The 25,461-nt window shown below is 39.1% G+C and overlaps 1 protein-coding gene across 1 annotated transcript; it reads left to right on the plus strand.

Annotated features, from left to right (window-relative positions):
* Nucleotides 1–734: 734 nt before the first annotated feature.
* On the plus strand, nucleotides 735–21,730 carry LOC139468571 (dehydrogenase/reductase SDR family member 11-like). Its single transcript, XM_071250634.1, has 7 exons — nucleotides 735–957; nucleotides 8,663–8,872; nucleotides 10,103–10,197; nucleotides 17,158–17,287; nucleotides 19,080–19,169; nucleotides 20,161–20,226; nucleotides 20,727–21,730. The coding sequence occupies exons 1-7, from the start codon at nucleotides 826–828 to the stop codon at nucleotides 20,766–20,768; spliced, it is 765 nt and encodes a 254-aa protein (XP_071106735.1). The 5' UTR covers nucleotides 735–825; the 3' UTR covers nucleotides 20,769–21,730.
* The last annotated feature ends 3,731 nt before the right edge of the window (nucleotides 21,731–25,461 follow it).

Below are 25,461 nucleotides of genomic sequence, written 5' to 3' on the forward strand. Positions count from 1 at the left end.
TATTTTAAGGTTGTTTTGTACAACGGTACCCAGATCCGGTTAGGCGTGCACATGCGTAACGTTCCGATCACCGATGCCGAGTAATGTTTTTTACACAAATTTTGCACAAGAATTTCTCTCGCGGCAGTGGGTCTACCTCTGACTTTATAACATTAAGCAGAGATGTGGAATATTATGTTTCATATCTAAGAATGTAAAAATTAATTGCACGTATATGACTAGTTTGAAAAAAAAACAGACTGAAGGGTTTTGTTATGCCTGAAAAGACTTGCAGATTGCACCTCTTTTTTTATCGTAGACTGCTAAATTTAAAGTACTACGATTTTATTTTATTTGACAGCTTTAGGTAAACTGTCAGCGAACAAGCTTCAAGTTAATATCGGAACTACATAATGGATTTGTATGCCTTTGTATAAAGTTATGTAAGAGTGAATATTATCCTTCCCTATTTTTTATCCCGGGGATGAAATTCTCTTGTGTCAGGATGATTCTCCCAAGTGAATTTAAACCCATACCAGTGTGTTTAATCCTATCCTATACTCTACTCAAGGGTAAAACTCCCCCCGGGATAATATATCGGTAGGATAGAATCCTTACTTACAGTAACACCCTCGATACCAAACAAATCGTATCATCCCGGAGCGTGAACGAAAACGATTTGCTAAAACCGACGCATACTAGCCGCAACAGATAGCGCACGTCAATCACGAGACGGGAGTGCGAGGTCATGCAGACCTAGAAACGACAGTTACGTCCCTTCAACTCACGAATGCGTTACATCTTTCAGAAAGTTCTCATCAGTCGTCAGCCATCACCCACTCAAACATGCAGCGGTGGTCGGGACGTGTAGCTCTCGTGACAGGAGCCTCGGCCGGTATTGGGGCGGGGCTGGTCAAGGCACTGGTCAAGCATGGCATGAAGGTGGTGGGGTGTGCCAGAAATGTCGACAACATACAGGTGAGATGAAAAACTGTTAGGGCTGGGACGATTCCAGATTTGCAGCCCGGGTACCAGCTGTATAGGTCTCAAGAGTTGGGAACAAAATGTCTGATTGGGAATTGTTTTACCGCTGCCCAGGCAAAAATATTTAGATACATCAGAGACCAGTGGTCTCTGGATACATATATCAAACAATCAGGTCATGCGTACACTGAATTCGACTGACGTTTTATCTTTACTCAAACATATGAAGGTCAGAAGAAATGGGTGCCCAGTATAGTCAAAACGACCACAGGAAAAATCAAAACGACCACAACCTATTGTATAGCCAAGACGACCATAGAAGAAAGTCAAAACGGCCACAACTAATATTATAGTCAAAACGGCCACAACCCATAGTATCGTAAAAACGGCCACAGCCCATAGTACCGTCGAAACAGCCACAGCCAATAGTATAGTCAAAACGGACACAAAAAAGTCATAACGGACACACAGAAAATAAAGAAGACAAACTCAAGTATTGTATCACATTAATTGTATAATAAACATTGTATAACAGTTCATAACACCCTAGGCTCACAGATCCTATTCAGCAATAACTCAGCACCATACATCACATATCACACAGAGAATCTCATGCGAATGTCTGTTGATATCAAATATATCAACACGGAAAGTGGAAAATCTCAGGCTTGCTGAGGCTTTATTCCATTTTTATCAACAAGTATTTATTATCCAACAGCATTCTTCCAACTTTTTCAGTTTGTTGACAGTAATAAGAAGTGTCTTCAGTGTAAAAGATACTGCTATTCAGGCCTCAAAGTTGCGACCTAAATTTCAATTTGTCTAAAATTCAGAGGTATCCAAATGACTACCTTGGAGAATATTTTGTGGCGACTAAATTCTATTGCTACACATATGTAGACACAAAAATATGCTGATCTTGGTAAACACGTCTGCTGATGATTGTAATCACAAATAATTCCTCCTAAAGTCCACAATGAACCAAAAAACATAATGTAATTAATATTATATTTTTAGTTGACAATGCTCTTTGGGTAATCAAGGATATACCTACAAAATCTAGTAACAGAAATTGCATCATTGTACGAGTCACAAATAACAAAAATCAAACTAAGTTTCCACTATTATACAATTCCAAGACTAGTGCTATGACTTGTACATATTAAGACAGTTATTTGATAAAAGATAATTTCAAATGCTTTTGGCCACCTAAATATTGTCTTGACTTTTTGATTTTACCACTGGCTATCTGGAAAAAAATACTTGTAGCCACTTGGTAAAAATGTAAACTTTGAGGCCTGCTATATCTCCTGTGGAGCCAGTTTTGGATGTTAATCCCTATTAAACCCTTGGTCCATGGTTTGAAGCGCATATGTTTAGCAGCTGAGATGGTGTTATGTTGCCACCTACAATCTCCTGACTGTGAAGATTTCCTCTTGTTGGTTCGTAGCATTCTTTTTGATGTAGGGCAGGGACCAACTTGTATATGCCAAGGAACTGTTCAGAACTCTTGGAGTTGAGTTTTACTACTCATAAACAGACTGGTACACTGGTCAGTACAGAGATCATAGGAAATTGGTGAGATTGGTTAAAACAACACATTTGTGTTTACTGGAAGATATTAGATTGTGATAACATGTCGCAGGCATACTGTGTACACATCCTGCTCACATTGAATATTCATTTATTATTATCATGGACATTTTGACTTTTCTGTTGTGGACGTAATTGTCGTATATGTGGGCAGGTGCATATAACAAAAAAAACCCAGTAATGGCGGCTTCTATCATTTACTGAGGATGGCGTCATCCACATACACTGATGACGTCACGGATGACGTAGTTCACACACAGTAGGCGTGGCACTGCTGTGATGTAAACAATACCACGTGATTCTACAGCAATAAATAGCATGCAGTAATACAAATACTAGTTATGATTTTTTTTTGTGGCTGTATTGACTATGGTGTGGCCGTTTTGACTACAACCCACATTAGTGACTTGTAGTGTAACCTTAGAATTTAAGATAATTTTGTCATTAAACAATATATCATGTGACTAACCATGGGTTCTGTGGATCCCCGGGTCTCTCTCAGTACCCAGCCGACCCAAGTACCTGAGTTACCCGTCCCAGCCCTATTAGATACACAATTAAGATGATCTGATCTGACTGAAGCTTTGGGCCTTAATCAACCAAACATATAGAGGCCAGAAAGAAATGTAAACATTAGTGACATGACTGTAACCATGGAGATATATAGTGACTTTTGGTCATTAAACAATGTATCACATGACTAACTATGGGTGTGGGTAGTCCTGTGGGTAGTCCTGTGGGTGTCTGGTTTTATTCAGTACCAACCCGACCTGATCAACCTCGATTACCAAGCAGCCCTCAGCCCCTTGTGTCATTGCTTAAATATTTCTAGATTGATTAATATCTCGAGTGTCAGAAATGCACTTATAGAAAATCTGATAGTGCATTTCTTACACTAGTGATATTAATAGATCTTAGCTAAATATGGCAGCTATTGCAACTATAAAGGATTGCTCATTTCTCAGCCACATTTGTACAAAATGTATGTGGTATATTTGTAGTTACAAGCAGGGCTCAACATATATGTTCCATATTTTTAGATTTTGACCTTGATTTGACCTTTGCTCTTTGAAGATAGTGAAGATGAATCGTATGGCAATTACTGAAGCAAGTTGTTTCTACGTCTCCTCATATGGTGTACTTCTGTGTTGTAAGTAACGGGGCTCAACACATGTTCCTATTGTCATGATATTTTTAATTTGACTTCTGTTTGACCTTTGCACCTTGACCGTGCTCCTAAAAACTCTCAAAATGCATTTGCTAAGATTATAAAGATCATTTTCTCTGAATCCAATGAATAAATGAAGCTGAAACTTCACATGCTGATGTTCCCTTCTGGGATGATACAACATACAAAGATGATTTAATATGATTTTCAATATGGCTGGCACTATATATGGCTGCTCTCAGACATTCCAGCTCAAAGTACGCTCCAATACTCTTAAATTCTTTGTCCTTTGTTCGGCATGATGACAGTAAGCAGCTAAACAACCATTTTGAGACACACACCCCCCCTCCCCCCCAATAAAGTGTAGATAATACTTGCTAAGCTTCCTTAGAAAGAGGAATTGAAGAATATATATGTATCAATACATATATTGTTTAATGACAAACATTATCTAGAACTCTATGGTTACACTACAAGTCACTAATGTTCGCATTTCTTTCTGACTATGCACCCATTCCTTCTGATTTTTCATATGGTTGAATAAAGATATAACTAAAGTCAACTTCAGTGTCTGCATGACCAGATTGTTTAATACATGTATCTAAATACGTTTTGCCAGGGCTATGCTAAAAAGTTCCCAATCAGACATTTTGAGCCATCTCCTGAGGCCTACAGTGAGTTGGTACCTGGGTAGGGTCGGGTCGGGTAATAGGGGGATGGGTAAATGTGGGCTTCGGCCTAGCCATACCCACATACAAGTCACTATATAAGTGCAATAATCTTGAACACGTTAAACCCCATGTCACCTGACCTCCACAGAAGTAAACGTGGAAGTAGGTTTCTGACAATAGCTTCAAGGAGCATTGACCTCCTACGTGGACACTTGGTCACACCACCCAAATACAGCAAATACTTGTATTGTATGTTGGGTCCTTCACCAGTGACAGATAAATTAGCTAGTTTTCACTCCCCTTTGTCGGGCGGTCGGGTAGCCTAGTGGTTAAAGTGTTCACTCGTCACGCCGAAGACCCGGGTTCGATTCCCAAAATGGGTACAATGTGTGAAGCCCATTTTTGGTGTCCCCCGCCATGATATTGCTGGAATATTGCTAAAAGTTGCGTAAAACCTCACTCACTCACTCACTCACTCCCCTTTGTTCATGGATCACATGCAGTCGGACAAGAACAAATATTTGACATTGTGAGATTTGGGGCTTCGGAGCTTCAGTTTTTTATCTTTAAAGGATAAAAAAACTACATGTATCTTTAATATTTCTAAGAAACTCGCAGTCAGAGCTCCAGATAAGCTTTTGGGGTTGTGGGTATTTTACCCATGCATTTTAAAATCATTGGGTATCAGTAATTCTATCTGGGTATTCAAATTTCTGTTACCCACTTGTTTTTACACATGTGGGTATTTAAGTTAAATATTTAAAAACACTATTCATCTAGACCCTGCAAACTGGTGTCGTGTGGGTTCGACAGCTTTATAGGACTCAAAAATACCACGATACTTCCACCAGAAAGTGTGATGGCGAATGATCATGATGTATCTGTCATCATGGAGTTTGGCAAGGTTGACGGAATGCGCATTTATAATTTCAAAATAAGTTGCTGATTTGCTAATCGATTACGCAGGGCAACTTTACAATATTTTGATGATACGCACATGTTTTATTTTTGTAGCGTATCTGTAATGTTCGTTGCGTATTTGATACGCTTGGATTTTATTTTACTGCGTATTTCTGCATTTCTGATGCGTATTTTACGCAGATATGCAGCTTATCTGGAGCTCTGGTCCTGACCAGCTGGGTAGGACATAAATCTTACAATGTACTATAGTCCTCACCACTTGAAATAGAATCACCAAATATCATGTGTATTGATTAACAAAGATAGCTGCATGTGTGCTAACACTGTATAAGTGAAACAAGTAGTTCCAGCATTGAGGACTATAATTCACAGTTATGGTAAAATTTGCAATGTGTGCTTTTTATGAAATACTGTTAATCTTGTAATTAACGCGAGCTTAAATTAAATGCGAAGAATGCAAGCGGTCTTTGTTCACATTAATTAGCTTTTGCATTTACGTCTTCAAATGACTATCAACAATAAGACGGCCTCACTACACACTTTGGATAGTGGAAATACCAATTTGAATATAACACAAACACGGTTTATTGAGGAGCAGTTGTAACAAGTATATAACAATGTCATTCAAAGAATAGGAATTACACAACAGGCATCCGGTGAGTTATCAGTGCTGCCCACTCGTGTCAAGCTTGTTGACACCTTCTTCGCATATCAATCAGTGAACTGTCGTTGGTTCAATTATTTTATTGGCTTTGAACTTCCTTAATGCCAATCAACAGAGTAAACATATAAACTGTGTGCTGTTTTAAGGAAAGCACTGCTTATTGTTTTTTCACGGAAGTGCTATACTCAGCGCCAATAAGTAGTGCTATTTGCTGTTTGATTGGATTAAGGTAAGGATATGTATCATTCCATTAGGGATGGGGTGGGATGAGTTGCATTGATATTGTGTTGCATTTTTGGCTAGGGGTCAGCAGTCGTATTAATTTGGAAACGCATTAATTTCCAGATTTACAGTTCCCATTTTGTAGTGGAGCAGAAAACTAAACAAAATGAATTGTTTCTTTTTTCCTCCCACCTACCAACAGGTATTTTCCTGTAAAAAATCTGTAAAGCAAGTGGGAAAAAAAGTGTGTCCTGAAATGTGACTAGTTCATTTTCCTTTCTATTTTGAAAGGTAGAATAGGTCTTTTCCAATCCCTTGCCCTAAAAGGCAACTGTGCTTGTCGTAAGAGGCGACTAACAGGATCGGGTGGTCAGGCTCGCTGACTGGGTTGCTATGGCACAAGACTGACATTTGGTCCCAGAAATAAGTAATCTTATTTATAAATATTATCTACAAAATATAAAATCAAGTCTAAATGGAGCACAGAGCAAATCTGCATTCTAAGCTGAGACAATTATTCTTGACTTGAGTTAAGATTCCCTCCGTTTTTATTCTGTAGGGGGGCATGGGTGGCCCAGTCGTCTTAGGTGCAGCGATTCGCTGTGCAGAGTTGTGTCCCTTGAGCATGCCAGAAACCTAGGATTGTGGGTTCGAATCCTGATTTGCCCTGATTATGTTTCTAGGTTTGTCAGCACCATACCAATGCTCGTGGGTTTCATCACTTCAGGCTTTCCTCCCACATTAAGCTGACACGCTGTGATATAACTGGAATACTGTTAAAAGTGGTGATAAACCCAACTCACTCACTATTCTGTAGGGTCTGTGAGACATACTGATGTGACACAGTGGTTGGTGTATGTTTAGGACAACCCGGTTTGGCATTGTTTTTTGTTAGGAATACCAACACTCAGGACAATTTCCACATGGTTTAACAGGGCCGAGTTTTAGACAGACGCAATTGTTGCCATTTGTTTGATACATCTTGCTGCTTTTCCTTCTCACAACTGGTCAACGTCAACGTGTCTGTGATCAACACTCCTATTGTAATCCATAATACCGAAGCTATTTCACTGATCCATACTTGGATACCAGGATGCGCAGGACTGATGGAACAGTTTTACCAAGGATGTGTTAGTTCACGGGGGAAGTAATTTGAGCACAACATCAACCCATTAGGATGTAACACAGTGTACCTTCTTTGATATGCATTTAGAAGCTGGAATACTAAGTAAGGATCAGAATTTATGGATGAACAACTTCTGTATTACAATTAAGAGCGACGTTTCGGTGTAGGTTCTAACACTGTTATCAAGCAAGTGATATATAGAGTGTGGCTGACAAGTACCGCATTCGACGTAATAAGCGCCCCACTCTAATAAGCGCCCACGGCGATAATTGCTCATATATTGGCTAGTGAACAATTCCAATTAGCACCCCTTCCGATTGATCAATGTACACAAGACTTATTTATTCGCTTATAATACGCACTCGTGTGTTATATGCACCCTTAATTATGGGCAATCAAATTTTGAAAAAATATATCTGTCGTATATAAACATTTCAGGCTGTCAACATCAACCACGAAATTTATCTTTCAACTCTGTTTTTTCCACCAAAATTATATTCTAATAAGAGCCCCCTATTTCTAATTTTGAGAGCGCCCTGGGCGCTTATTACGTCAAATACGGTATATATGCAGGTAGGAGGAAATGTTTATACAGTAGAGTAGTTTACATGTTGTTTATAATACTGGTTTCATCCTTTGTTTATGTCACTGACTTCACCGTTGATTGTCATTTATACTACCCTTCTCCACTCCAGTAAAACTACATCTGATATCTACCCTACTGTATAAACATTGCCTCCTACCTGTATATATACTTGTCAACCACACTCTGTATAACTGTTGACTGTCATTCTAACTAAAGTATGACAGCACCTGATACATCAAGAGATCAATCAGACTATACACTATTTTTATTTTCTGGAAGATTCCAGTTGACACAACGTGACCTCAAGAGCATCAAAATATTACTTTCCACACCACTGCTTACATTAGTTAGTATTAAATGCTTGACAACTAACCATTGTCAAAACCAAATACTATGAAATTCTACTGAATCTCAACAGAAACAATGTAATATACATTATTCAACAATACAATACACAGCCAGACAACACCAAATTAAATTAAAAGATGGTACTTGTTGTTACCTTGCCTGGTGCTCGGCAGTAAGGAAGGAATGGTCCACATGGAGTCACTATAATGTGTATCTGAGTGGGCTAGTGTTACAAATCCAGCATGTCCGGACAAGTACAAGCAGCCACACGTTCATGCATGTCATTCTATATGAGTACAACAATCTTGAACGCGACCTCACCTCACAGACCTTGTATGACCTTCTTTGTGAAATAAAAACAAAACAATCCTCAAGTACATGCCATTTTCCTACCCCTCAGAAACTAGCTGATGAGTTGAAGAATGAACCTGGCACGGTCAAGGCAGTGCGTTGTGACGTATCCAAGGAAGAAGATGTCCTGGCGATGTTCAAGATGATCAGGGCTGACCCTGACCTTGGCGGGGTAGACGTGTGCATCAACAATGCAGGTCTGGCCCACGATGACACCCTGCTGACAGGACGCACTACCCAGTGGAGAGAAATGGTGGATGTAGGTTTACCCTTGTACATGTTTTGTTCAAACAATAGACAATGATTTTTATGACACCAAGAAATAGCCTAAGACAGGTAAATAGCCCATGACATAGCCTAAGGTGTAGCTTAAGACGTAGCCTCAGACATAGCCATGATATGTGTGTCTGTTCTGACTATGTTTAATCAGCAGTTCAATATAGACTTATGACTTAGGATTGGTCACATCTTAATCTTATTTCGAACTTCTGATGGCAAAATAAGTTGATACTTTTCATATGAGATTGGATGTTAATCAATGGCCCCAAGCACTGCACCTCTTTATGCTGAGTTTGTCTCCCTCTGATGCAAGGCTCTTAGTGATCTTAGCGCTGCAACTATTGTAAGCTTTCAGGTCTGGGTTCGAATCCCAGATTAGTCCCTACTATGCTTCTTGGTCTGTCAGCCGTGACGATCAAGGTTAGAACAGGTCTACGGCAATCCATGCTTGTTGTAGGCGACTAACGGGATCAGGTGGTCAGACCTGCTGACTTGGTTGATGCATGACGATCCAGGTTAGACTAGATCTTCAGCAACCCATGCTTGTTGTAGATGACTAACGGGATCAGGTGTTCAGACCTGCTGACGTGGTTGATGCATGTCAACGTATCCCAATTGCGTAATCAATGCTCATGATGTTAATCACAGGATTGTTCGTTCTACAGTTATTTACATACCACATTCATGTAACTGGAATATTGCTGAGTGCTGAGTTAAATAGAGAATCTCACCAACAAGCGTTGATTTATTTCATATCAAAAGACACAAGGCTAAGATTTTATTTATCTTCAAACATAATTCTTCCAACTTTTTCATTTTTTAGACATGGAAAATCTCACCAAAATGTCTTTTGATCTCAAATATATCAACACGAGTCTATAAACTTTTATCGACGAGCATTGATATATTTGATATCAAAAGACACCAGGGTGAGATTCTATTGATCTTCCAACATCATTCTTCCAACTTTTTCTGTTTGTAGACAGTAATAAGCTGTGTCTTGAGTGTAAAAAGTAATGCTCACAGCTTCAGTAGCAGAGCCATTAGTGATGTCATTTGGTTGTGACGTCATGGTAACCAATGATGTCACAATGGTCTGCGAGTGATACCTCCTGTGGGAGCCAGTTTTGGATGATCAACAACAATCTAACAAACACCCCTTGGTCTGTCATGTCATACCTGGGTTTCAAGGTAGCGTGTACTGTTGCAGGTGAATGTCCTCGGCGTGTGCATGTGCACCAGAGAGGCCTTCCAGTCCATGCAGGAGAGGAAGGTTGATGATGGGCACATCATTGTGCTTAACAGGTAGATTGTAGATTGTACAGTCATGCTCATAGTTAATGGAAAATATCAAAAGTTAGCACTATCACTGGAAGCTATCACCCTTTGGTGATTTTACATTTTGGTTGAGTTTCTTCAGTTGATAAGGATTCATCACACTTTGTTTTCGTTTGATGAAAAAATGTCAACCAAAATGCAGTTCAGTCCTACACACAACTGTCTGATGTGTGATACAGAGGCTGACTTTATTTCCTACTATTCAGATATATTCTATTGGTGTATCATGGAATACATTCCAATCACAAGTTTCATAGCATGTTGGGGATTCTTTTTAGGTCAAAGGTTAAGATTTTTGTTCATGTTCAGTCAAAGGTCAAGGTGACTACAAATGTCATATCACTGCCAAATTGATATTTGTGTGTATTTAATCAAGTATATTCTATCACCTGGAGCTAGTGAAAACACATTGCTGTGGAGCAGGTTTTAGTTCAGCTGCCCCATATGGTACAGGGACTTAAGAATAAGCGTCTGGTGATTATGCAGGGTTATTACAAAAGCGCTGGCTAGACGACTGAAAGTTGGACTGTTGTTTTCCTTTAAGCAATTTCTCAATGGTTTTGGACTGTGTTACAGACAAACAGAAGAATTGTACCAGATTACCAGTCAATTGAAATACAAAGTTTATGAGAAATGTATCGCGAAACGATCGCAGTGAACCAATATTTACAATACAGTCGGATCACTTTGGGAGTTTCTGTTAAAGGTTGTGTATCGCATTCAGAATGCTTGAGAATTATTAATATGTTTACAAAGTCGACCCCAATTTTGAGGCAGTGCCGATCAAAGAGGTAAGGCAGCCATATGGAACCATTTGGCCTCAGACCCGTGAAGATTCCGGGGTAGAATAGGTCTTCAGCAACCCATGCTTGTCGTAAAAGGCGACTAGCGGGATCGGGTGGTCAGGCTCGCTGACTTGGTTGATACATGTCATCGGTCCCAATTGCGTGGATCGATGCTCATGATATTAATCACTGGATTGTCTGGTCCAGACTCGATTATTTACAGACCGCCGTCATATAGCTGGAATATTGCTGAGTGCGGCGTTAAACAACAAACCAACCAACCAACATTTGGCCTCAAGAAGCTTGTGAAGGATGAAACTGTCAATAGACTTGTTTGCATATATCTCAAGTTAAACACAGGCTGGGAATATTGTATTGTAATAAGTTTTCAGAAACCTGGTCTTCTGAGCATGTCTATGCACATAATGTTGCATTGATTCACAATTAATCACTTTCAGTGTTTAATGACTGGTGCAGCTGATGCAGAATGTTGCCAAGAATGTATTTTGATTGCAGATTCATGTGATAAAAACATAGTTAGGCCGGCAGGCTGTTGTACTAGACTCTGGCTTTGGGCTAGTGGCTAACTCACAGATTGTTTGTTACAGCGTTATAACGTCTATGTACTGACCACGAATACTTGTTTTGGGGTTCATGGGATTTATTCCTTGTGTTCAAATCAGGGATATGGAGATCCCACTACAATATGGCTATGGATGATAATTCCCTAAAACATAATCTAAGGTTGAATTAGTAATATACAATTACAAGAATCTATAACATGTATAATTAAACAAACATATTACATTTACTTGTTATCATGAGCATGAATTTAAGCATATATTATCAGAACAACCATCAGCTCTATATATATTACAGCTACAAATCCCATTTATATGAAACAATACACCTAAAAATACAACATTATATAAATACAACTATTAGCACATAAATACCAACCTCGTCTCAGGGACGCAGGCTCATCACGGCAATGCCAACAGTATGGCTTTATATGTATGTGCCTCTATGCCTAATAATGAAATGACACAATTAAGTAAAATGTATATAATACGCACACAGACATGCTTTCTCTCTCACACACACACAGTAATATAAACCTAATATTTATATGCACTACATCTATATATTTCTAACACTTTCATAGAACTATGTACATAATCATCAACTAACTCATACAAGACTTAGTGTACTAAAATACTGTACAATATATTATTACATTTATAGCTGTAAGCTATAGATTATTGCTAATGGTAAATGTATTCTAACAGATACAGCTTCAAGCTATATCCTATATAAATTACTGAAAGCACCTTATAACAACATGGTTGCTTAACACTAATTACACTATATTCTAATTGGTTACTCTAGCCATGACTTAATATCACAATACACACTTATGTATCAGATGACTTCGAAGAATAAGTAATATATTTACAACATTGCGTATCATGTGGATCATACTGCAAATAATACTATATAAGAAATATGCAATTAAAATGATAAAAGTGTACTCAACAAGACTAAAATATCAGATCCGAACCTCCTTACGATAAATATGAATACTAAAGAAGTCTAAGTTAACTTACCCCAATCAGTGCACTGCTGTGAATCATGCAGAGTTGAAATGCAGCAGTGACCAGAGGAGAGAAATATTGAAGTGTTTGAAGCTAAACACCTGGTCACATGCTGCAGAAACAATAGAAAAGGCAATCACTGGCCAAGCTGTGGCTGGACCATATCACTAAAGACCTTACATAACTATACCCCGTACTTTACCTAAGGATTAGTAGAGAGTGTTCAGGCTAGTTTAAGGAGCTATTACCATACTTAACTCAATTATTTACCTAAGTTTAAAATACGTAAGTTAAAATGCACACTATTTTACATTCTGCTACATGTCATCATTTTATTATATGAGAAGTGATTGTATCATTGATTGCCAATTACTTATATTTGCTTGTGCAGATTTGGTAGTTGTTGTATGGTAAAGGAAAACAACACTTGCATTTTGAAGTATTGAAATATGGAGCATCTTTTTTTTCGCGGATTCAAAATTTGCTTCTTGTGGACTATAATTTCGACTGGTTTGACTTGTGTTCGGCACTATTCTTGCTGTGCTGCGTGAAGTGACACCTGTTGAAGGATCGAAAAATGAGAAGCCATTTATCATGACAAAGGTATAAAAGAAAGAGCTGCAGCCAAACAAACGTGTGTTTGCTATTGATTAATGCATTCACGACTTGAAAAGGTGAAGCAATTGATTAACCGGCATATGATTGACAAGAAAGACGTAAATAGTTTCCCTTCAGAGAATTCAGGTAAATGAACAGGTGATAAACTTGATCAATACAAATGTGAAATTTGAGATAAATTATCACTAAATATGATGATTTAGCATTTAGATTGTATTTTCTGTTCTGCTAAGAATTGTTTTATGTTCAAGGCATTGTGGTATATTACAATAATTTTTTAATTTGACGTTTACAGGATATACGGCTATTCCATTAGATGAGAGGTCACATGACCACGAAATTGACGTTCATAAGTGTATGAACGACACAATTTGACGTTCATATATTCCTCACGAGACTGTGTTCTTGAAAGGACATGAACACTGACGGACTACTTCCACATTCCAAAGAAATGCACATCCAAACTATTGTAGTATCTCGACTCAATCCGTGTCTAGGCTGACAGTAACCGTCTCCAGCAATCTAGAAATTTACCCTAGTGTCTATTTGACGCATCTTTAATCAACATTCAATGATAGGCCAGTTGATCAATCATGACTAAAACATGAAACTGCCACAGGTTCATTAACAACCTCGGAAATCTCTTGCTTCACGTTTATCGTGTCGGCCATTTTGACGTCTTGTACTTGATATAAATGTATTACAACGCGCAGTCATTGTGACTGACTTACTGAGGTAGGTCTTTACAGACCTTTCTCATCTAATGGTGATATTATTTGAACACATGTGTTGCGCTAGATGTTTCTGAAGAGGAATTGTGTATCCATACATTCATGTCACCTCCCTTTTTGAGGAACTATTTTATTCAGCGGTATAGCTGGTTGTTGTATGGCTGTCAGTGTAAACATGAAGTCACACATACTAAATAAAATTGTGTTTAGATCTTGGCCTACATCCTTTGAGGTAAGAAATTGTGATAAAAGATTTTATAAGAATTGACTTTCACTTTGTGTGAGTTCATTGGAGTATGAACTTCTTAGAGAGAGGGCCAAACATTGTGTGATTGTCAGAGTAAGCTCCCACGTTCATACAGTTTGGCCCTCACTCTATGAAGGTTCATACTCCAATGTACTCACACAAGGTGAAGGTCAATTCTTAATTGTGTATGTTAAGTAAGCAGGAAATAGCAATCAGCTTTAACCACATTTTCTACAAATCTACCGGTGATTCGGTTAGACAGTTACCTTGTTCAAGGAATGTATCCGTCTATTTCCACATAAAGGACCAATATCCCATACAGCTGAAGCTGTACAAAGAAACTTCGATGTCACATGTCTTTGTAACAATGTAATATTTTGAAAATATATACAGTGTTTTGTGATATTATAACCTGTCTTCATCTCTCATCTGATCAGGGGTGGTCAAGTAGCCTAGAGGTTAACCGTTCGCTCGTCACGCCTAAGACCCAGGTTCAATTCCCAACATGGGTACAATGTGTGAAGCCCATTTGTGGTGTTCCCTGCCGTGAAATTGCTGGAATATTGCTAAAAGCGGCATAAAACCATACTCTCTCACTCACTCACTGATCTGATCACGTAAGTTTGTTTCATGTGTCTCGATGGTCAGCTGGGGTAGCACATGTGATGCCTATGTTCATGATGTCTGCGGTTCTTTATGACAGTCCATGATGTTAAATTACAGTGGGCACTCAATGTATTTTGGTTAATCCTTTGAAAAAAGCATGTTCATTTTACACAGGCACTTCACGCCCAGATATGTGTGTATCCTGTATACTTTAGTAAACCTTTTATATATAAACACTTACTTTTGGCAAATCCTCTGTGCAAGATAACAGTGATAAATCAATCAACATATTATCAGTTAATCTGACCATTCACTGACCATGTAATACATTTACCTCATCAGACCTGAATTTATAGCCCAATCTTAGGTTTAATTATTACCCCAGACACCAGAAATGCCAAATGTTGTTCTACCACTAATTATACCTGTTATGAAGTCATGACGATAATGATGACAAATATAGGGTTTTACCATAAAACATGGATGACATGAAAGGAGTAGCAATTGTTGTATTGTATGCAATTTGCCAGAAAAATATGGGCCGTTGCTGTTTTGAGTATATGAACTTAATGCATACACGTACACGTATTTGCTGTAAACTAAACTACATATTTGTACATACACATTTACAAATGAAGAATAAATGCGAGGTTTGACCTAACTAGTTTGACGCGTCTGGTGATTATGCAGGGTTATTACAAAGGCGCTGGCTAGACGACTGAGAGTTGGACTGTTGTTTTCCTTTAAGCAATTTCTCAATGGTTATGGACTGTGTTACAGACAAACAGAAGAATTATACTGAAATTGTTTTGTGTGCAGGTTGCAGGGGTGTGCTGTATTACCAGATTGAAATTGACATGAGAAAATGTATCGCGAAACGATCGCAGTGAACCAATATTTACAATACAGATGGATCACTTTGGGAGTTTCCGTTAAAGGTTCTTTATCGCATTCAGAATGCTTGAGAATTATTAATATGTTTACAAGGTCGACCCCAATTTGAGGCAGTGCCAATCAAAGAGGTAAGGCAGCCATTTGGAACCATTTGGCCTCAAGAAGCTTGTGAAGGATGAAACTGTCAGTAGAAACACTTCAGGTGTAAAATCTGCTCAAGTCAAATGTTCTGGCGGAGCAACACTTGCGTGGCATTGTTATCCACTTCAGGTGTAAAATCGTTACAAAGTAGGAGCTGCTATATATTGCAATACAACTTGCCTTGCCTTATATTGCGATATGGAATATCTGCCAATAGCCAACCTTACTGTTTGTCACCAGCTATGTTTGGCTACACGTCTATCACACAGTGAAGAGTGAAGATCCATCATCAGAATGCATAAAGTAAGCACACATGTGCAGGTAGGTTTTTGTTACAGAGAGGTGAGCTACAGGGCCTCTTGGCATTTCTTCCTGAAAGGGTTTTTTTCTATATGTTTTGCAAAGGATGGTAATGGCTACATATTAGCTCTAGCACACTTTCTTCATAAAATGTCACAAACATCATTAAACTATTTATTTTACTTAACGATGAATTAATAACAATAAAGTACTTACCTTTGAGACTGAATAACAAATTTGAAATAGACTTATGTTGTAATTTTGTTAGTTTTGAATTTCATGCGTCATGTTATGTGAGTCAGATGTAATTAATAGGGAATAAAAATTCCTTTAGACAGCATTATCTTTCATTTGTTGTTCATTGTTATCTTGGAAAACAATGATTTGGACAATGTTTTAGAATGATCTGATTTAATTATTTTTAATTTCAAAACTGCTGTTCTCTGAAAAAGCCTTAGGAGCAAATAGATCGCCAAATGTAGCCCAGTCATGTGCGGGACATTTCCAAATGTAGCCCAGTCATGTGCGGGACATTTCCAAATGTAGCCCAGTCATGTGCGGGACATTTCCAAATGTAGCCCAGTCATGTGCGGGACATTTCCAAATGTAGCCCAGTCATGTGCGGGACATTTCCAAATGTAGCCCACTCATGTGCAGGACATTTCCAAATTTGATGCATCAGTGATAAAAATGATGTCTGATGCAATTCCCTATTTTGACTTGTACCATATGTTCACATGTTTTTTCAGATGAACAATTGACTTGCCTGTGCATGTGTTTGTGATGGGTGCCACCGGTGGGGCAGGATACACTCACCTTTTCGCAGACACCTGGTATCATTACTATTGATAGTGGTACATAAACACATGCTCATGATATAGTCGGAATTGTACAATAGACACTGCTTTATGCAGAGAATTCTACTGGAAATGGAAAGGGTTTTGTCGCTTTGTTTATAGCACTTATTTGTTGATTTGTAACTTTTTGTTGTTCTACTTTCATGGTTGAAGTATGTCCGGGCATAGAGTCTTACCAAGGAGTGGGACACATTTCTATTCTGCTACAAAGTTTGCTGTCACTGGAATAGTTGAAGGACTTCGACAAGAGTTGAGAGAATTAAAAAGCGGGATTCGTGTTACGGTAACGAGATATGTTGTTCAACCTGATTAATTCAGCATAGGTCACCAGATACTATCTTCCAACAACTTTATGCATAGAAACTTTATACAATGGGAGTGAGTGAGTTTGATTTTATGCCGCTTTTAGCAATATTCAAGCCATATCACGGCGGGGGTCACCAGAAATGGGCTTCACACATTGTACCCATGTCGGGAATCGAACCCGGGTGTTCAGCGTGATGAGCAAACGCATTAACCACTAGGCTACCCGACCGCCCTTATACAGTGAGAACTAGGGCTGGTACGGGTAACTTGGGTACTCGGGTCGGGTGGATCCTGAGTAGGACCCGGGTACCCACAGGACTACCCAGACTCGTGGTTAGTTATGTGATATATTGTTAAACGACAAAAAATCACTATAGCTCAGTGGTTACACTAGAATTTGCTAATGCTTGCATTTTCTTGTGACGATGCAGACATTCCTTTTGACTTGTATATGTTTGAGTAAAGATGAAGCTTTTGTCAACTTCAGTGAACGCATGATCTGATTGTTTGATACATGTATCCCAATAGTTTCAGCCAAGGCTGCAGTAAAACAGTTACTAATCAGACTTTTTGTTCCCAACTCTTGAGACTTGCAGTGGGTACAGTGGGTCAGGAAATAGGGGGTCAGGTACCCGCGTCGGGTTGGGTAATAGGGGGTCGGGTACCCGGGTTGGGTCGGGTCGGGTAATAGGGGGTCGGGTAATAGGGGGTCGGGTACACGGGTAGGGTCGGGTAATAGGGGGTCGGGTCGGGTAATAGGGGGTTGGGTACCCGGGTAGTAAACTTGGACTCTTCCCAGCCCTAGTGAGAACTCATAAGTGTGATTCCAGTCAGACAGGAGATATAATTACATCACAGACCGTGTATATATGTAGGGAAACCCCCTCACCCAAGATACATATGGCTGCAAGTTATATTTGGAACTCACAGTTTTATATTAACCACTGGTTGTCACCAATTGTTAGTTTAGTAAGCGATGGACTTGCTCCTCTGTTGTGTTATGGATAGAGACACTGTCCTGAGAGAGTAATGTTGGTGGTTTGATCCCTGGCAGGGGCGGTCGGGTAGCCAAGTGGTTAAAGCATTCGCTCGTCACGCCGAAGACCCGGGTTCGATTCCCGATATGGGTGCAAAGTGTGAAGCCCATTTCTGGTGTCCCCCATCGTGATATTGCTGGAATATTGTTAAAAGCAGCATAAAAAAACATATTTACTCACTCACTCATTGATCCCTGGCCATGTCATCTTAAAAGACATTAAGATATGGTACTTGCTGTTACCCTGCCTTGTGCCCGGGATTAAGGGGCTAAAATAAGGAATGGGCATCTCCTAGTCTGTATACTGTGTCTGAGTGGGTATCCATGGTAAACTGTGGCATGGTGTAAGAGTGAGCTGGCACTATGAAACCGCACGGCTAGTACAAGGAGCCACACTCATGTGCGTGCATGTCGCTATTTCACCTCGCCTGCACCAATGGTTGTTTTACTTATTGGCTTTAGTTGTCCAGAAAGCATTGGGATAAATTACCTATTTTTTTACTTATCCTGCATACTCCTTAATGCATTTACATCCGGGTCACGTGGTCTCATCTGCTGGGTCCTGCATCACACTTCAGACAGCTTCTAGCTTTGTTTGCTGGCCAAAGTAAGCAGGAAAAGCATAAAGGAGTAATGCAGGATTTGTATACAAATGAAGAAAATATTTTGATTTTACTAAAATTACGCTATGAAAGAGGATTGTTTTTTTAGACATTGTATTTGTTTTTTCCAGTCAATAAGTCCCGGTCTGGTGGAGACGGAGTTCAGCTATCGAATGATGAAGGATGATGAAAAAGCGAAGGCGATTTACAGCATGATTCCGGTTAGTGTCTGAAATGGCAGTTTATTGATGCTCTTCATGTGAAATGAGGACAGTATTTATGAAATGACTCTAAACCTATACTAATCAGATAGGTCAGCAGCCCAAGTGTAACATTAAGTTTAAGCCTCAAACTAGGATCAACTTCTTTCTAAATTGGGTTCAGGAATGTTGCCATGGAAAAAGAAAACATGTTGGTGGAAAAGCTATTATGCACTAGGGCTGTGTATTCCACAAACCACATTCTACGAGTAACGTTTTCTTTTTATTAAAGTTAGCACCTTGTGGGGATAAACAGGCAACTAAAGGGATTGGGTGGTCAGACTCACTGACTTGGTTGATGCATGTCATCATATCTCAATTGCGCGGATCGACGCTCATGTTGTCAATCACTGGATTGTCTGATCCAGACTTGATTATTTACAGACTTTCGGCATATTGCTGGAATATTTCTGAATGGGGCGCCATATCCTGTCATAAAATGTTTAGATGGTCAGCCTGACAATGTGGGGGCATTGGCCATGCTATCAACTCTATTATTAACAGGCCTCCCTGATATCGGTGGGATGTCCCTGAGTACGACATGAAACAACCAATATGTAAAACAACAAACAAACAAACAAACAAACAAACATGGTAAGGAACATGGCCAGATGAGCATGCATCTCTACTACAAGTAAGCTCGAGTCAGACAAGGGTTTTTGTCATTTCAATAGTTTTAAGATTGTGATTATTTGGACTTAATTTGTGTAATGCTTTTAATATTCACCAAAAGAAATCAATCTTATGAATATATACTTATCTGCTCATGCAAATGTGGGATCAGCTGTAGCTGGTTTGCTGGTACATCAGCTTGATGGATTGTGTTGGCGTGTCACAGCCGTTAAGGCTTTCAAGGAAGGGCGAGGACCTTTCAACTTTGACCTAAATCCCAGATGTCCCCGACAGTTGCTGGGTGTTTCACATCCATTAAATAATATGTCATCTCTTCCAGTGTCTCCAGGTGGACGACATCACAAGCACTGTGATATTTGCCTTGCAGTCTCCAAAGCACATGGAGGTAGGTCACAAACTTCAGCATCACAGTACATTATCTTTTCTTGTGGCACAGTTGAGAACTAGTACTTCACACAGTACAATATCTTTTCTTGTGGCACAGTTGAGAACTAGTACTTCACACAGTACATTATCTTTTCTTGTGGCACAGTTGAGAACTAGTACTTCACACAGTACAATATCTTTTCTTGTGGCACAGTTGAGAACTAGTGCTTCATTTAACACATTATCTTTTCTTGTTGCACAGTTGGGAACTAGTGCTTCATTTGGCACAATATTATTTCTTCTTGAGCCTCCTTGGTTTATTTATTGCTTCCTATTTGATTTTATTAGTCTTACCTTAATAACTATACATAGGTCGAGTATGACCTACTTTCCTGTCCAAATGCACCGTGTACAGATGTTTTACCACAGAGACTGAGGGTTTGATATTGGGCTAATTGTATACACCAAATGTTGGCCTTTGTAATTATTCATAACACTGTGTGATGTTTATCTTTCCAGGTTAACGACGTCCTCATCAGGCCGACAGCTCAATCCAGTTAGAGGAGGACATCCATCGGCAAGATATTCCAGAGCTGTGATTTTGGTGTACCACACCTGAAGATATATAGTGATAATTTTGTATCTCATGACCTGTAATCAGATAAATCACAGTGCTGTTACTTGTATCAAACTGACTTGCAAACTTCCAAAGAAGTTGGTATCATTGAATGGTGCTAAATCATGTCATCCTTGAATCTTTGTTGACATCTTCTTGAATATTTCCTGTAGAACACAATTTTAAGGAGCTTAGGCCTTTTTCAGTTGGTTTACAGATCCCCTGACCCAAAATACTGACAAAATTGAAGAAAAAAACCAGAAAAAGGCAAATTATTAATTTTTAAAAAACTATTTGTGTCATTACCGGCCCTGAAAACCTTTGTATAAGAATAAAAACTATATTTCTAGAATCTTGCAATGCAGTAAAATGATGACTTTGACATAAAAAAAACTCTGCTACTTTGCAGTGGGAATCGCTTCTGTTGTTTCTTGTTTAACGCCGCACTGAGCTTCTGCATTGATTTACTTGACAATGCAGTGTTGACAGTGAGGGTATTAACTCCAGCCTCATCCAGGTACCTTGCCTTGGTAGAAATCTTGATTTATTTAGATTTCTTTTCCCTACCAAACATATCTGCAAACCAACTGAAAAAGGTCCTATTTTAGACAGGTATAAGGAATTCAGCTTGAAAGGTCTTCTCTGAACAGTGAAGTACTGGGATACCTTTAAATTCCTCAAACAAAATTACATCCACTGGCTTTCTTTTCAGTTTGTCGTTCCCCTAAATTATGCGTGTATCCCATGTTTGTGGGACCACCCAGTGTTATTGCTTATGAATATGGTTATGAGTTCATGCATTTGGGTGATTTCTTTGTTATGTTTTGTTTTTTAACAAGTGACTGTTTCTGTGTACTATATACCAGGCATTTTTTTAAAGATTCAGGAAATAAAATTTATTAAATTATTTAATTTTGTTTGTGTTTGATGGTAATTCATGCATTTCTCCAATCTCGTTAAAATCAGATCTCAGTGCTTGGGAAAGGGAGCACAAATTTCTTATTTTAAAGAGCGCAGGTTTCTATCAGTGTAAAAATTGTGAGTGGAATGGGGTGACTGAGAACATGATTTCAGTTATGTCAAGGTGTGTCAGATTAATGTGGTGGGACATCTGGAGCAAGGCTGAAACAACGCAAGGATCCAATAGTGCGGAGTACGGTACACTTCATTGGATGTTGTTACATATTTCTGTTTAAATTGTGTTAATTATCTCCACGTGGGATGATTTACAAACTTATTCTCATCAACATTTTCACTTTATCATATAACATCCATCATTCAATTCAATTATGTAGGGATGCTAGGTTAGAGTAGGCCCCACTCACCTGTGCTGGCTGTACGAGGCGATATGGATCAGGTGGTCAGATTCAATTGATCTGGTTAATAGCATGTCATCGCACCCCGCATGCAGGGATCTTTGCTCATGATATCAATCACTGGATTGTGTGGTCAAAACTTGAAAAACTTGACCGTGTCAGGTCACTGTCATATTGCTGGAATATTGCTGAGTTTTGCATTGAACAACTAACAAACAAAGTAATCATGTATATAAATTGGTGTTGTGTTGAAATATGAACGAAAAAATATTTTAGAAGAAAACAAATTGTTGTATGGAATTTTGTCAGTTTTACCTCCAATTATGTGTAGATATGTGTATCATAATCAGAGTTTTTGGAGACGTATCTTCCATAGCCTTAAAAATATAATAGAATTGGTTCTCAGGCAATGGCTTTGAAACTATTGCACAGGCGGTGTTTTTTTTTGTTGTTGGTTGTTCAAGCTAGTATGTAACTAAATTTTGTTTACAATAATTTCGGGGAAATGATGTTGTTCTTAAGTATTGTAGCATTTAACTGCTGGGGTCTTGTGTTCGAGACGCTGAATATTTAATGACTCTTATAATTTTTTTAAAAATGGAAATAAAAATGAAAGGTGCGGCAGACTTTATGATGCGGGCGATGCCTGAGAACCAAGACTTTTATGTTTTTAGCCATATATGAGGCCAGCCCCAGTTCAGTGTAGGGCAGGGTGTTGACTTTAAACTCTTTGGTCAATCCCATCAGCTTGGGTACAGACCAAGAATTTTAATCTCATGGATTTCTCCTGGTCAGTTCCCATTAATGGCTGCTGTATACTCTAATGCTGTCCCTGTCCTATTTTATGTGTTAATAATGCACCCATCTATATAAATACTAGCACAATGCATTTGTTCTGAGAATATCAGAGATTTTGTAATTCTTCAGATGTAACTTCTGGAGGAAATATAGAAATTCATCCATTCATTCATTTTATCCTCTAATGCTGTCCCTGAGCCCCAAGCCCCCCACACTTCCTGCTGTGACCTTGTACAGACATGATGTCTGTGCTACTCAGGCCATGTTGCTGTGGGGTCAATCAGGGAGGCTGCCCTGGAGGATTTTTGTGATTCTCACTTCACCCTGATCTATCATAGCCCTTACTTTACAATCCTTAGGATCCGTTACACAAAATCTAACTTGGTCGTTACTTCATATGCTTGAGGACATGCTTTTTGAACTGCCTCACTACTTAGAGATTAGGAAAGTCCAGGGTTTATATATTTTTGGGGGTACTTTTCTCCCCCCTGTCATATAACGCGGGAGATATAGTCGACACCTTGTCTGTCTGTCTGTCTGTCAGTAGTCATTTCCTTTCCGGAACACAACTCAAAAACAGGCAGATAGGTCAAATAGTCTTGAAGTGGTGCCTTTTGCTATTGTAGGTCTATTGTTTCAAAGCCTCTTTTCATAATAAGTTGGATTTGGGCCAAATTCAATTTGTATGCATGCTATTTGATAGCCAGTCACTTTTGTCGATGTCACTGTGGTCAAAGGTTGCATGATGACTGTACATCTTAATATGGCCTTAAACCCGTGACATCATGTGTTGACATGTAAATGAAGGTAAGGACGTGATATGGAAAGACAAGTCACATCAGAGGTCACCCACAGGCTGATGTCAAACTGGGGAGGGGGCAAGGGTGGCCCAGTCGTCTAAGGCACCGCAATTTGCTGTGCAGAGTTGCATCCCTTGGGCACGCCAGAAACCTATGATTGTGGGTTTGAATCCTGGTTCACCCTGATTATGTTTCCAGATTTTTCAGCACCATACCCGTGCTCGTGGGCTTCGAAGTGGTAAACATTTGTGGTTAGACCTGCGTCACTTGAGGCTTTCCTCCCACATTAAGCTGACACGCTGTGATGTAACTGGAATACTGCTAAAAGCGGCGTTAAACATAACTTACGCACTCAAACTGATGATGTGAACAAGTATGGATGGATTTAGACCAGTTGTATAAATGTGTCATACATTGTCTCAGGTCCAGTTTGATAGCCAGTGCAAAGTGTCCTGGTGAAATATGGCTTAAAGTCAATAATTATCTGTAACTAGACCCGGGTTCGATTCCCGACATGGGTACAATGTGTGAAGCCCATTTCTGGTGTTCCCTCACGGTGATATTGCTGGAATATTGCTAAAAGCGGCGTAAAACCTCACTCACTCACTCACTCACTCACTACTTCCACTACTACTACTACTACTTCTACTACTGCTTCTACTACTTCTACTACTACTACTTCTACTACTACTGCTACTACTACTACTACTACTACTACTACTACTACTAATAATAATAATAATAACAACATATACTACTAATATTAATGATTCATAAGAAATGTCATCACATACACAGACTGGCAGTACTTCCCAACTGATGTGAGGGGCGGTTGGGTAGCCCAGTGGTTAAAGCGTTCGCTCGTCACTCCGAAGACCCAGGTTCGATTCCCGACATGGGTACAATGTGTGAAGCCCATTTCTGGTGTCCCCCACCGTGATATTGCTGGAATATTGCTAAAGCGGCGTAAAACCTCACTCACTCACTCACTCCCAACTGATGTACTCTAGACCTTTGTACCCCTGAACAAAAAAAGGCCTTCATTCAGCTTTGCACTTTGAGTATATGAACACAAGTAATTATAATATTTTGGTTATGATTTCATCAAGGATACTGTACCAGTACATAAAATAATAAATAAGATCTCACCCTTGTACTTCTTTATATGGAACGTATCAACTCTCATCGATAAAAGTAGCAAGTCTCAACAAGCCACTGCATGTTGCTACTTTGCTTGACTTGAGCTGATATAGTTCATATCAAAGACACTTGGTGAGATTCTACATAAGACTGGGGCCGTGGGAAGCCTGGTGGTTTATGCGTTCAGTCGTCACGCTGAAGACCCAGGTTCGATTCCCCACATGGGTACAACGTGTCAAGCTCATTCCCGGTGTTCCTACATGATATTGTTGGAATATTTCTAAAAGCGGAGTAAAACCATGTTCACTCACTCTCCATCAGACAGAACTCATGCAGTGTCTACAGAAACATCCAAAGGACTACAACACAAATTATTTATTGCTTGCATATTAAACTCTAATGCTGAATATAAACATATTTGCTAGAGGTTATTTTTCAATATCTTCAAGACTAAAACTCGCGTATGACTCTCTAAACTGTGCTCATGGATCTAAAAATTATCATTGCAATATCCATCATGTTCTTTGTTGTGACATGTATAAAATAATGTTTTCATATCAATTTCACGTTTACTTTAGAAATAC

The sequence above is a fragment of the Haliotis cracherodii genome, unplaced genomic scaffold, assembly GCF_022045235.1.
Source record: "Haliotis cracherodii isolate W230 unplaced genomic scaffold, xgHalCrac1.p SCAF_2, whole genome shotgun sequence".
Lineage (NCBI taxonomy): Eukaryota > Metazoa > Mollusca > Gastropoda > Lepetellida > Haliotidae > Haliotis > Haliotis cracherodii.

Coding starts and splice junctions, on each gene's coding strand:
- LOC139468571 (XM_071250634.1), top strand. CDS start 826: ATGCAGCGGTGGTCGGGACGTGTAGCTCTCGTGACAGGAGCCTCGGCC. Junction 8,873..10,102: donor AGTGGAGAGAAATGGTGGAT/GTAGGTTTACCC, acceptor GTACTGTTGCAG/GTGAATGTCCTCGGCGTGTG. Junction 17,288..19,079: donor AAAGCGGGATTCGTGTTACG/GTAACGAGATAT, acceptor TGTTTTTTCCAG/TCAATAAGTCCCGGTCTGGT.